Source organism: Neofelis nebulosa, chromosome 2 (assembly GCF_028018385.1).
Source record: "Neofelis nebulosa isolate mNeoNeb1 chromosome 2, mNeoNeb1.pri, whole genome shotgun sequence".
Classification (NCBI taxonomy): domain Eukaryota; kingdom Metazoa; phylum Chordata; class Mammalia; order Carnivora; family Felidae; genus Neofelis; species Neofelis nebulosa.
In genome coordinates, this window is record NC_080783.1 from 451,569 (window position 1) to 464,715 (window position 13,147).

The 13,147-nt window shown below is 45.2% G+C and overlaps 1 protein-coding gene across 5 annotated transcripts in view; it reads right to left on the reverse strand.

Moving 5' to 3' along the window:
- The window catches only part of FARP2 (FERM, ARH/RhoGEF and pleckstrin domain protein 2), a 107,313-nt gene that overhangs the window by 60,122 nt on the left and 34,044 nt on the right, over positions 1-13,147 (reverse strand). For all 5 annotated transcript variants that reach the window (XM_058698528.1, XM_058698548.1, XM_058698539.1 and 2 more), the window contains exon 3: positions 106-210. In XM_058698528.1, the coding sequence (XP_058554511.1) occupies positions 106-210 (105 nt within the window). The remainder of the gene's footprint in view (positions 1-105; positions 211-13,147) is intronic.

The window sequence follows — 13,147 nt, forward strand, 5'->3', positions numbered from 1 at the left end:
CCCATTGCTGCCACAGGTCCTCCGAGGCTTGCCATGGCCACGTGCACCGCCAGCACCCACCACGTACCCACAGCCCGTCTGCAAGAGTGAGGCAAGAGCACGTACCCAGTAGGCCCGGGGGTGCTGAAACTCCAGCCCGAAGTAGTCACACTCCGTCAGGTTCAGGCGCCTCCACACCTGAGTCAGCAGCGTCTGGCCATCGCGCTTAGGCTGTGAGAGGCAGGGAGGGGAGCACAGGAGAATGAGGTGCCTTCCAACAACCCGGGTTCATGAAACAGCGTGGCAAGATGTGGCTTCCACACGTAAAATCCATCCTCCTAACTCCTTGCTTCACTCTGCCTTCTTCTAAGGCTCTTAGTGCTCAGAAACGGACACCAAAGTGAAGCCAGACAACCCCTTCACTCTTACCTTCTCAGGTGCATCTTTAGCTATTTTTCTTGGCAACGTTAGATGACAGAACCCATTCTTAGCCTCAGTGAACACTTTATCAACTTGGTATTTACTACAGAGGTGGGTCTCATACTCCACGTTTGCCTGAGACCCCAGTGAATGCTTGATTATTTGGTAATAACATTAGCGAGGAGACCTCGCACTGCTCAGACTAGAGGTGGGACGATCGGCCCTCCATTCAGAAGAAACATGAAGTTAGCTCCCTGGTGTGCACTGGTCACAAAAATAAACTCCTATGGACTAAAGAACAGAACAAAGCAGGAAAATATTTCTCCAGTTTTGGGGTTAAGTAAAGTGTTCCTAAAGTACCACACAAAGACAGACAGACTCGATTAATTAAAGGTGAAAAACTTCTGAACAGAAAAACAGCGAACAAAGTTACCATCCAGAATCATACTAAAACAAGTGATTTCTCTCTCACATTGCTCTCATGAATTGGGTAAAGAAATACAAATGGCTTTTAGGCACATAGAAATGTACTCAAGCCCTCTAATAATGAAATAAAACAGTGAGACACCACTTCTTGTCCATCTCAGAGGGCTGGGAGCCACGGGGTAGTGCGGCTGGGGGAAGGCAGCCATGTCCGCGCACTACTGGGAGAACTCCAGTTCGTCCCATCCTCCGGGAGAGTCTGAAAACACCTCCAAAACTTAAAGGGTACACATACACCTTTGCTCCGGCAATTCCACTTCTAGAACTTTCTCCTACAGATATTCTCACACAACCGCACAGAGCTAAAGATGCAAGGACAAACCCAACAGAGAACTGATGACACGAACAACGGTACCTCCGTTGTCACAGCCCTTAGGACTCTGTACCAGCGTGGAATGAAGTCCAAGACTACAGATCAGTCATGAAGACAAAAGGGTTCCCTTCCTATCCAGTGTACATGACAGAAGCCCACTTCATAAAATGTGCATGCTGCATTTACCTTAACTGAAGCAAGTCTGGAAGGCTCCATCCTGAGAGGAAATCACCATTCTGGACTGAATGGGGGTGGGGATAGGGACCAGGGCCTTCACTTTTACCTTATTTTCTAACTTCTGCGATGTCTCAATTTTCATCAGCGGGCATGTCATTTTCGCACTGCAAAGATAACACCTGCAGGGGGAGGAGAGGCAAACCTCCATGGCTCCCCAGGACGGTAGTTTCCGTGAGTTTAAACACTGGACTTTCTTACTGTGTGCCCAAGAAGTGGCTGTGCTCCTAATGTGAACACTCTTTTCTCTTTTTCTTTTTTAACGTTTTATTCATTTTTGAGACAGGGAGAGACAGAGCATGAACGGGGGAGGGTGAGAGAGAGAGGGAGACACAGAATCTGAAACAGGCTCCAGGTTCTGAGCAGTCAGCACAGAGCCCGACGCGGGGCTTGAACTCACAGACAGTGAGATCGTGACCTGAGCCGAAGTCGGACGCTTAACTGACTGAGCCACCCAGGTGCCCCTCTTTCATCTTTTTTTAAGTTTATTTTTTTTTTAATTTTTTTTTTTTCAACGTTTTTTATTTATTTTTGGGACAGAGAGAGACAGAGCATGAACGGGGGAGGAGCAGAGAGAGAGGGAGACACAGAATCGGAAACAGGCTCCAGGCTCCGAGCCATCAGCCCAGAGCCTGACGCGGGGCTCGAACTCACGGACTGCGAGATTGTGACCTGGCCGAAGTCGGACGCTTAACCGACTGCGCCACCCAGGCGCCCCTTTTAAGTTTATTTTGAGAGAAAGAGAGAGCGCAAGTGGGGGAGGGGCCGAGAGAGAGGGGGAGAGAGAATCCTAAGCAGGCTCTGTGCAGAGCCTGATGCAGGGGCTCGAACTCACGAACCGTGGGATCGTGACCTGAGCCGAAATCAAGAGTCAGCAGCTGAACCGCCTGAGCCCCACAGACGCCTGTAAAGTGAGCATTCTTATGGGAAGACGGAAATTGCTGCCCTCTGTGGTGACAAAGCGGCATGCAGCGAGTCACAGCCGCAAAGGGATGCAGACAACGCCATCCGTAGAGAAGGGAAGAGCAAATGTTCTGGACGAAGTACCATAAGATCACGTCTGACGAGGATCAAGGTGAGGGCTCGAGTGCCGGCCGTGCTGTTGGGAGAACCCGCCCACAACAGGCTCTGCAGCCTGACGTGCGGTCCAATCCCCTCAGTGGTGAGCTGGTCAGAAATCATGGGGTCTGCTGCAACTCCTCTCACACTCAGCACTCCTCCCCAGGAAGCTCTCCCACAGCTGTGTCCCCTCCCCCAGGACTGCAGGGCTGTTGCGGGGTGGGGGGCTCCACAGGAGGACAAGGAAGGCCCCAAAGGTGTGTGCACATGGGCCCCACAAGGCCTGGCCTTGCCCATTCGGGGGCGACTTGGACACCTGGCTGCTCCCTCACAGGGAGACCCCCTCTCCCTCTGGCGGCCACGCCAGAGAACCTGAGAGTTAGTTGCCTGGTGGGGAAGGTCCCCTTAATTGCGTTTGGCTCCACATAACCGCCACATCACTTGGCGCTTCTCTCCAGCACGGTGCTTACGGCGCCGTCGTTCCCACATTTACTTGTTTGGGTGCATTCCTATACCACAGGGTCAGAGACTGCGTCATCCATCTTGAATCTCGAGGCCCAGCAACGTGGCAGATGCGCCACTGACAGGCCCAGAACGTCCACAACTGCTCTGCTGCTCCAGTCCTCCCCTCTCCCTTCTCAAGTGCCTGGTCACCCCACGCGGTAAGGGGCGATGGTGGGATTAACAGCCCCATCCAAGCCCTCCACCCACGGGCAGTGAAGCCCCGGCTTGTCCTAGGAGGCCTGCCGAACCGAGGGATGCCAACATGTATCAAGTGTGCAGACACACAGGCACACATCCATGATGCACCAGCGTCCAGATCCAGAACAGGGTTTTTAAATCTGGGCATAAAACTACACTTAATTACACAGGTTTCTGTACTAATATACACGCATATACATACATATGTATGGACACACACATGGATACACATATATCCATACACACATATGCATACGTGTATATATATGTGTGTTTAACTCCTGTATTGGAGTAAATTTTACCAAAGTAAAAAAGCTTTTGCAAGTCAACTATCCTATGTTCAGCAAAAAAATAATAAGTAATAATTTTAATGTTGGGACACCTGGGGGTGGCTCAGTCGGTTAAACGTCCAACTTCGGCTCAGGTCATGATCTCAGGTCCGTGAGTTCAAGCCCCGCGTCAGGCTCTGTGCTGACAGCTCGGAGCCTGGAGCCTGCTTTGCATTCATTCTATGTCTCCCTCTCTCTATGCCTCTCCCCTGCGCGCTCTCTCTTTTTTTTTCTTTTTTGTAGGGGCCATATTTCATCTTTTTTTGGGTATTTTTCTAGTTTCCTTTACTTTTGCAATTGAAGTATAATTGACATATAGTGTCATTATATTATTCTCAGCTGTACAATGTAAGGATTCAACAATTCCATACATTTCTGAGTAATCATCAAGATAAATGTACTCTTTTTTTTAAATGTTTATTTTATTTTTATTTTTTATTTTATTTTTTTTAAAGTTTATTTATTTTTGAGACAGAGAGAGACAGAGCATGAACGGGGGAGGGTCAGAGAGAGAGGGAGACACGGAATCTCAAACAGGCTCCAGGCTCCGAGCAGTCAGCACAGAGCCCGACGCGGGGCCCGAACTCACGGACCGCGAGATCGTGACCTGAGCCCAAGTCGGACGCTTAACCGACTGAGCCGCCCAGGTGCCCCTAAATGTTTATTTTATTTTTCAGAGAGAGAGAGTGGTAGAGCATGAGCAGGGGAGGGGCAGAGAGAGAGGGCAACGCAGAATTTGAAGCAGGCTCCAGGCTCAGAGCTGTCAGCACAGACCTTGACATGGGGCTCAAACTTACGGACCTGAGATCATGGCCTGAGCCGAAATCGAGTCAGCTGCCACCCAGGCGCCCATAGAACAGGAAGAAAGTGATTCTTGAACAAGAGGAGGCGGCCACTCTCAGCAGTACACTAAATGGCTACTATGTGAGGCTGACATCAAAACAGAAAGAAATGAGACGTAAAAAATCAGAAAGGAAGCAAAACGATCATTATTTGTAGAGATGATAATTCACTGTGAAAACCTGAGAACATCAACCAGAAAACTCTCATGAAGAGATGGAACTGAGTCAGGTGATGGGGGGAAAATACCATACATGCATCTAAGCTGCGTTCCCCTGTACACAACTAGCCACCATCCTCAGGACAGAAAGGAAGGAATCAACCACATTTGTAACAGTCACAAAGAGCTGAAGTATTTTGGAGTATGCTTAACAAAAGAAAGCTTCATGGAGAAAATTCAAAACCACTGTGATGAGACAGAAAGGGGGACACAGAAGGAGCGTGGAGAGGTGCAGGGCACACGAACGCCTCCAAAGGGGCGTCAGTGCTCACTGAAGTCAGCCACGGATTCCACGTGGTCCTAATAAAAAGAGCAAAAGGATTCTTTGATGGACCTGATAGACTAATTCTACAGCTGGTATTTTTTTTTTTTTTTTAAGTGCAACCATGCCAATGACAAAGAAAAATAGGGGAGGGCTAGCCTTAGCAGACATTCAAACCACAGTAATTAGAATGTTTGGTACTGGTCCATGTCTACACAAACTAAATAGAACAGATTAGGAGGTGAAGAAATATACCCAGATATATAAGGTATTGGAGTGTCTGATAAAAGTGATGTTTCAAGTCAATCAGTGGGAGGAAAGCAGATTGCTCAATAAAAACTACTTAGTATCCATCTGGAAAAAATAAGGTTGTACCCTTACCTCACGTAATAATTCCAAGATGAGTAAAATACCTAAACACAAAAACATGCACCCATCGAGGTCCTGGCAACGGGACCGTTTTGTTTCATACTCTGGGTGGAGAGAAGGCCATGGTCAGGACACTCCGGAAGCTAAGAGCTGTAAGAGGGGCTTGAGAAACTGGGACATCACACAAGAAACGTCTGCAGGAGAAGAAACTGCTCCTTTGGGGGAGCACGTGACTCCATGCTGGGCAGAGAGCTTACTTAAAAAATACAGTCGGGGAAAGGGGAAAGGGGAGAGGGGAAAGGGGAGAGGGGAAAGGGGAGAGGGGAAAGGGGAAAGGGGAGAGGAAAGGAAAACAAAACGAAACTACTATAAAGTCAAACACACTCAGGGAGAAAACATTATAGCTCACATCACAAGGTGTTAATTTTTAAGGCACCCGGGTGGCTCAGTTGGTTCGGTGTCTGACTTCGGCTAAAGTCATGATCTCACAGTTCGTGGGTTCAAGCCCAGAATCAGGCTCTGTGCTGATAGCTCGGAGCCTGGAGCCTGCTTCGGATTCTGTGTCTCCCTCTCTCTGCTCCTCCCCGACTTTTCTATCTGTCTCAAAAATAAATAAGCATTAAAGAAAAAAAAAGAAATTGATAAAGCAGATTAAAAAACAATATAAATACCAAAGCCTGGAAAGTGAAGACAACTTTGGAGAAGAGGAAAGTTGGAGGACTTACATTGCCAGATATCAAGACTTATTCTGGGGCACCTCGGTGGCAGAGTCAGTCAGGTGTCTGATTTCTGCTCAGGTCATGATCTCGCAGTTTGTGGCTTATGGGATTGAGCCCTGTGTTGGCCTCTGTGCTGACAGCATGGAGCCTGCTTGGGAGTCTCTCTCTCACCCCTGCTGCTCGCGCTCTCTCTCTCTCTCTCTTCCCCCCCGCCCCCCGCTGCTCTCTTTCTCTCTCCCCATCTCAAAACAAATAAAAACTTAAAAAAAAAAAGACTTATTCTAAAGCAGTAGTAATTAAGATAGTATGCTATTGGTGCAAAAACCGACCTGTGGAGTGTGCAAGAGCCCAGAGAGAGACCCCTATACGCACACTCGTTTAACTTAAAGAAAAGACACTAGTGTAATTCAGTGCAGGAAGGGTGGTCTTTTCAACAACTGGAGCCAAGAGAAGTGAATGACCATATGGGAAAAAAGATGAACATCGACTCCTACCTCACACCATACACAAATATTAATTCAACATGAATCATGGAGAGGCAAAGCAATAAAGCTTGGTGTGAGCATCATCTGCTCCTAAAAATCCAGAAATGCACCATCAGGTGGACTACAGGACCCATGCCCACTGCATATTCCCGAAGTAGCAAAGGAAACCAGACTCTCTCTGAACTACATAAGGGGCTAGGCTCTACAGACACTGAAAACACTGGCATCGCGGACAGATACTCACAATGGAAGAAAAATGGTCTTCACGACCCATTTCCCACTGAGGCAAGCAGCCACCCAAATTAGAACTGTGTTTCAAACACTAGACTGGAGAAGAAACAGCATTAAAAATGTAACATACAAAATATAGATTAAAAACCAAAAATTCTGTTTGGTGTTCCCATCTTCCAGTTGGCCACAGTATTCAAGTTCTTCTCCAAGCTTAGACATAAAGCATATTGTTAGAAATTTGCATAGACAAAAGTACCATTAAAGATTTTGTCTGGATGGAAATGGGCTACGAAATCTCAGCTAACAAAGTACTTCTTTATTCTTTGTCTTAAGCACTGTGGGAAAATTCTGGAAAAAGCTTGATTTAGTCCTTCAACTTGTTTCACATGCCCATTTACAGTTCATTTGCCAAATTATAACTCCTCCATCTATCTATCCAGATGCCTACTCCTATTATACAACTCATATCTCTACTGTTTCATTACTTAAAAAATTTTCTTGTCTAATAATTACATCAATGTCAAATTTCCTTTTATGATATTATGTTGTACAATGAATATAATCTTGAGTGCTCACAGGAAACTGTAGCTACATTCATTCTAGATTCTTTGAAAGGTCACCAACATTTTTGATAGGCATTTCATTCCCACTCTGGCACACTTTCAAGTCTTAGGTTCTCACATCTCCCTAAAATGCTGTGCACCAGAGAACTCCTCCAAACTGCATGGAAAGCCACAAGGACTCGTGTTAAATCTGAGAGCCGAAAGATGTAACTACCACTTCTGCTTATCAGACAGGGGATCCTATGTCCTGGAAGGAGAAATGTATCCCCACACATTCAGTGTTCTGAGACTGAGGAGATCACCTTGCACGTAAATTATCTCTACCGTAAGACATGGACATAACGCGAGAGCCTCCTTATCAATGGATCCACTGCTACCTTAGCTCTTTCTACAATGGTTTCTCTTAAATTACTCAAGGAAACAGGACAACTTAAAATTACCAAATTTGAACCTGTTGATACGGCTGAGCCAGGTATCCATTTACTGCTGTTTTCTCCAAATCTACCCTTCTTTGCCTTGCTTTGTGACACGAGGGCAGGTCCCTGTAGATATCTCTCTTTTACAAGCTGCCTTGTCAGGAAAGGGTGCCAGGGATACCATGAGAAGAAGGAGTTTCTCTCCCTGTTTCTGGGGCTTTGGGATTTTGTGCTGCTATGGCCAGTCCAGAGCTTCCCTGCCCACTGTGTGCAGGAGACCCCATGGCTGTGCCCTCCTGGGTCTCCCCTCTTCTACTCCAGTCCTGCCAGGGGGCAGTTTCCTGCCTGCCAGCCTGTTCCCGTGGCATCTTAGCAAATATCTCCACCAACTGTAGGTCTGAACCTTGACCCCAGAGAAGGAGACCTCTTCCAAGTTTGTGTTGGCCGCTGTTTACTGCATTTCCGGTTCTGTATTCTTCAGCATTCTCTCCTCCCCTTAGTAGTTAATCCTTATACTACTTAATAATCACTCCTATTACATTTCCCAGTTCAAATTACTGGCATGCATATATATGTATGTGTGTATGTATGTATGTGCATATATATATATATATGTTTATTTACTTATCGAGGGGGGAGGGGCAGCCAGAGAGGGAGGGAGAATCCCAAGAAGGCTCCTTGCTGTCAGTGCAGAGCCCGGTGCGGGGCTCCATCTCACGAACCGTGAGACCATGACCTGAGCCGAGATCAAGAGTCAGATGCTTACCTGACTGAACCACCCAGGCTTCCCTGATGTACTTTGTCTCCAAAAATAGTTGCCCGGTCACAGGGCCGTGGGAGTGGCCAAGATCCTGGCTGGGACCCTGAATACGTCAACAGGGAGACCCTGGAAAATGCTGACAGTTGGCACATCTATCTGGAACCTGGGAGGAAGAGTTCTGTAACTGAGGAGAAAAATGTCGCATCTATAGCGGCCCTCCCATTATCTGTCCAAGCTCAAGCTGTATGTCCCGGCGCACAGGCTTGGCAGGGCCAGGTGACGCTTACCAGTGCAAGAGTAATAACTACAGGGGGCTCGCGTGGGTGCCTGTTCTGCTTGTTCCCAATTCATCAGGAAAAGAAAACACTGTGCCTTCAAGCGGCTCTCATAAACGAGGGAAGGTAGGTTTCTGCCTGAGAATACACAGTCAGTAACAAGCTTCATAACAGAGGAACTGGTGGAGTGCACAGAGGGGCTGAGACGCGAGCACAGAAGGGGATAGATGTAAAAGACTCTGCCGTTGCGCGGAAGGACCGTTCAAGTCTCCTCACGCCAGAGCCAGGGCGCCTCCCAAAGGATACATGCCAAGTGAATGAGGCCCGGTTTTGTGACACGCATGCTTTCCCCACCACATATGTACACAGTAAGTTATAGACCAGAAGCCAAAGAAGCAACTTGCCATTTCTGGTAAGTTTTAGAAGTTGGGCAATCAACCTACTCTAACCCCGCCCCCCCCCGCCCCCCCCCAATTCCTTGTCTTTACCTTAGCATCAGGGAAAAAGCAAAGGAAAGGGAGAGCATCTTAGGTTGGCAGTAGATCTCTCAGAGCAGTCGGCCTCACAGGTAATTCCTTTCTTTTTTCCTCGTCAACAGAAGGGCTCTGGGCGGCTTGCCTGTTCTTACTTGTACTTGTGAAAACGCATACACAGAAAGGAAACCTGTCTGTCAGCGTGCCCTACCCACTCACCCAGCCAGGATCTTGACTACTCCCGTGGCCCTGCAACCAGGCAACTGTCATTTTTGGAAAGGAAGCTTGCCTGGGAAAAATCAACCTGTGGCCACTGCAAAGGCTAACGAAGCCAATAGGAGCAGTCTGGAGCCTCACTTGCAAAAACACACGGGCGACCAAGAATGAGCAGACACAGAGAAGGAAATTCCTGAAACAGAGGGATCAGCCTGAAAAGCAGAGGAACTGACCCCAGTGAACAGAAAGAGTGGGGTACACCAAAGAAACCGCAGTAAAAAAAATTAAGGTCCTCAAAAAGGCCAATGTAACAGGCCACTGCATTCATGAAATAAGGAGGCTCTGGGGAAAAGAGAAGCAACTAATGACTTAAAGGGGACATGAAAAGAGCACTCCAGAAATTAAACCTCAACTCAGGAGGCCTGAATCACAGTATGAATCAAGTATGAATCTGAACCGATGGCATGAAAAACAGAGGCAAACTTCTGGAGATAGAAGTAAGGAGAGAAGAGTTTGGATTCAGAAATGTGTGTGAGAAGGATTTCAGGATGGAGACGGTAAAGGGTACAGGGGGTGTGGGTGGTGCTACAGACAATACCCGGTGGCTTGCCTCTTGAAGACCGTAGTGTGAGTTGTCATTTCCTCAATCTCTTGCTAGAATCATTCAAAATCAAAAAAGAAAATAACAAACAAAAATGTAAACTCCATTTTCAGGAAAATTGCTAAACCCTGAATCAAAAACCTTAGGGGTATGGAAGAGAAACAAAAATAATATAAAAACAGGGAGGGGGACAAAACAGAAGTGACTCATAAATATGGAGAACAAACTGAGGGTTACTGGAGGGGTTGTGGGAGGGGGGATGGGCTATATGGGTAAGGGGCACTAAGGAATCGACTCCTGAAATCATTGTTGCACTACATGCTAACTAATTTGGATGTAAACTTAAAAAAATTAAAAATAAAATTAAAAAAAAAAACCCCAAAAACCTTAGGGGGAGGAGTGTCACTAGCCACAGAGCCAGAGGGTGCTGGCGTATAGGGGTGGCTCAAACTAGATGCCAGGAAGCAAATTTCAGGAGAAGCCTCAAAGAATACAGATCAACAGTGAAAAACAGAACCCGGGGAGTAAAACTTAAATCCGTCGTTTGCAGAAACGAGGGGCAAGAGGCATCAGGAGCAGAGCTGCACAGGAGCCAGAGCCAAACAAGAAGTTGTATGTGAGCTGCACAAGGGAGACACTGTGAGACCCACCCTCCCCTGCCCCACCCCCCACAACCACAGGCGAAGAAGAAGTAAAGGCAAAGCTAACTTACATACAAACCTCAGGTCACTGGATAAATTTCAAATTTCAGCTAGGCTATAACCAGCCACCCATACAAGACCTCCTGAAGATAGCCATCCACGAACAACTTATCTGCCCCAAAGATGAGAAGTCAAACTAAAATCATTGCAAATATTCAAAGATACTCAAGATAAAAGGAGAAAAGAAACAAAATACAAAACAAATGTAAGATGAACACTCAGTTGAAAAATGTTGCCTCTTAGCACATGAAGCTGTGACTGAAATTTGAACAGAAAAAGAAAAGTTCATAGAGCAACTGCCTCTGTAAATTAAGAGCAGAAAGAAGAGATACAAGAGCTCTAGAGAAGACAACAACATCTGTTCTGAGAAAAAGGATCAGCTGGGTGACAGTTCCTCTGCACCTGTTTTCTACTTGTGTGACCGTGGGCAATATCTGAACTTGGGTCACTTGTCTTTTCATTATTGAGTTGTAAGTCATTTTAACTATTTTTCAGATATAGAATTTATAAATATTTTCTTCATTCTTTTTACTTTCTCAATAGTATTATTTCTAGCACATTTTTTGTTTTGTTTTAATAAAGTCCAATTTATCCATTTTTCTCTTTTGTCATTTCTGGTTTTGGTACCATACCTAAGAAACCACTGTTTAACCTAAGGTCATGAAAATTTACTCCTAGGTTTTCCTCTAAGAGTTTTATAGTTTTAACTCAACAGTTAGGTCACTAATCCACTTCGAGTTGGTTTTTGTGTGTGGTGTTAGGTAGGGTTCAGCTTCATTCTCATCCATTTGTGGAAGACCATTTGTTCTCTGTTGAACTGGCTTAGCACTTTTTTTAGGGTATTTTCTTCAACTGACCATAAACATAAGGACTTACTTCTTGACTTTCAATTCTATTCCACTGATATCTACGTCTATCTTTACATCAGTACCACTATGATTTGATTACTATAGCATTATAGTAAGTTTTGAAGTGTGAGTACTTCAACTTTATTCTTTTTCAAAATTATTTTTAGCTATTTTAGTTCCCTTGCATTTCCATATAAAATTTTATTTTGCATGTTTATTTATTTTGAGAGACAGCAAGTGTGAGTGGGGAGGAGCAGAGAGACAATCCCAAGCAGGCTCCATGCTGTGAGGGCAGAGCCAGATGTGGGACTCAATCCTGTGACTGTGAGATCATGACCCGAGCTGAAATCTAGAGTTGGACGCTCAACCGACTAAACTACCTAGGCACCCACCCCTAGGTAAAATTAAATATAAAATTTAAAAATCAGCTTGTTAATTTCTGCGAAAAAAGCCCGCTGGGATTTTGATGGGGATCACATTAAATCTGTAGATCAACTGAGGAGTATTGCCATCTTAATAACGGTAAGTCTCCTTTTATTATTACTATTTTTTAATGCTTATTTATTTTTGAGAGAGACAGAGTGTGAGCAGGGGAGGGGCAGAGAGAAGAGGGAGACACTGAATCTGAAGCAGGCTCCAGGCTCTGAGCTGTCCACACAGAGACCGACATGAGGCTCAAACTCACAAACCATGAGATCATGACTTCAGCTCAAGTTGATGCTTAACTGAGCCACCCAGGTACCCCATTAATGGTAAGTCTTCTGATACATGAACATGGGATGTCTTTTCTTAGCTATTTAGTTTCTTGCAACAGTTTTACGTTGTTTTGTGTTTTTTTTTTTAAGTTTATTTATTTATTTTGGTATAGAGAGACAGATGAGCTGGGGAGGGATTGAGGGGGCGGAGGCAGAGTATCTGAAGCAGGCTCTGTGCTGACACCAGAGAGCCAAATGTGGGGCTTGAACTCATGAGCTGTGAGATCATGACCTGAGCTGAAGTTGGACGTTCAACCAACTGAGCCACCCAGGCGTCCTGCTTTACAGTTTTCAGTGCACAATTAAAAAAAAAAAAAAAGGTAATAGTTTCACTGGAGCTCATAATATCTGTGTTTGGAATTCTGTTTTATGGTCTCTCATGATCACTGGAATCTGGGCTGTCCTGAACATGGCATGATGAAGTGGAGTGATAACATGCAAAGCAAAATTCCTGGACTTCCACAGCTGAGCTCTAGGTTTCATTTTACTGTCTTTTGCTAGAAGCACCAGCAAGAGTTGCTAATGAGTATTTATTATATTTTGTCAAACACCATCCTAAAATGGAAATGAACAATATATGTTCACTTAGCTCAATCTTTGCCTTTAATCTTTAAGTATTTGTTGAAGAAAAAAAATCTCAGTGTCTTGACATTTGGTTCTAGTGTTTAAAATTTCTCTTTAAAAATCATGTTTTTCATAAATATAGAGTGAGATTTATTGGATTTGTTTTTAGTAGTATGTAGGGTTTCTTTTCTAATTAATATAGGTTTCCAGAGAAAATATAAAATTTGGTTCTATCTCACATATCAGTACTTCTAGTAGACAGGCCAAATGTAAATACAGATAGGAACAGTGATTCAATTATTTGAGGACTTTACATGTATTACCATGTTT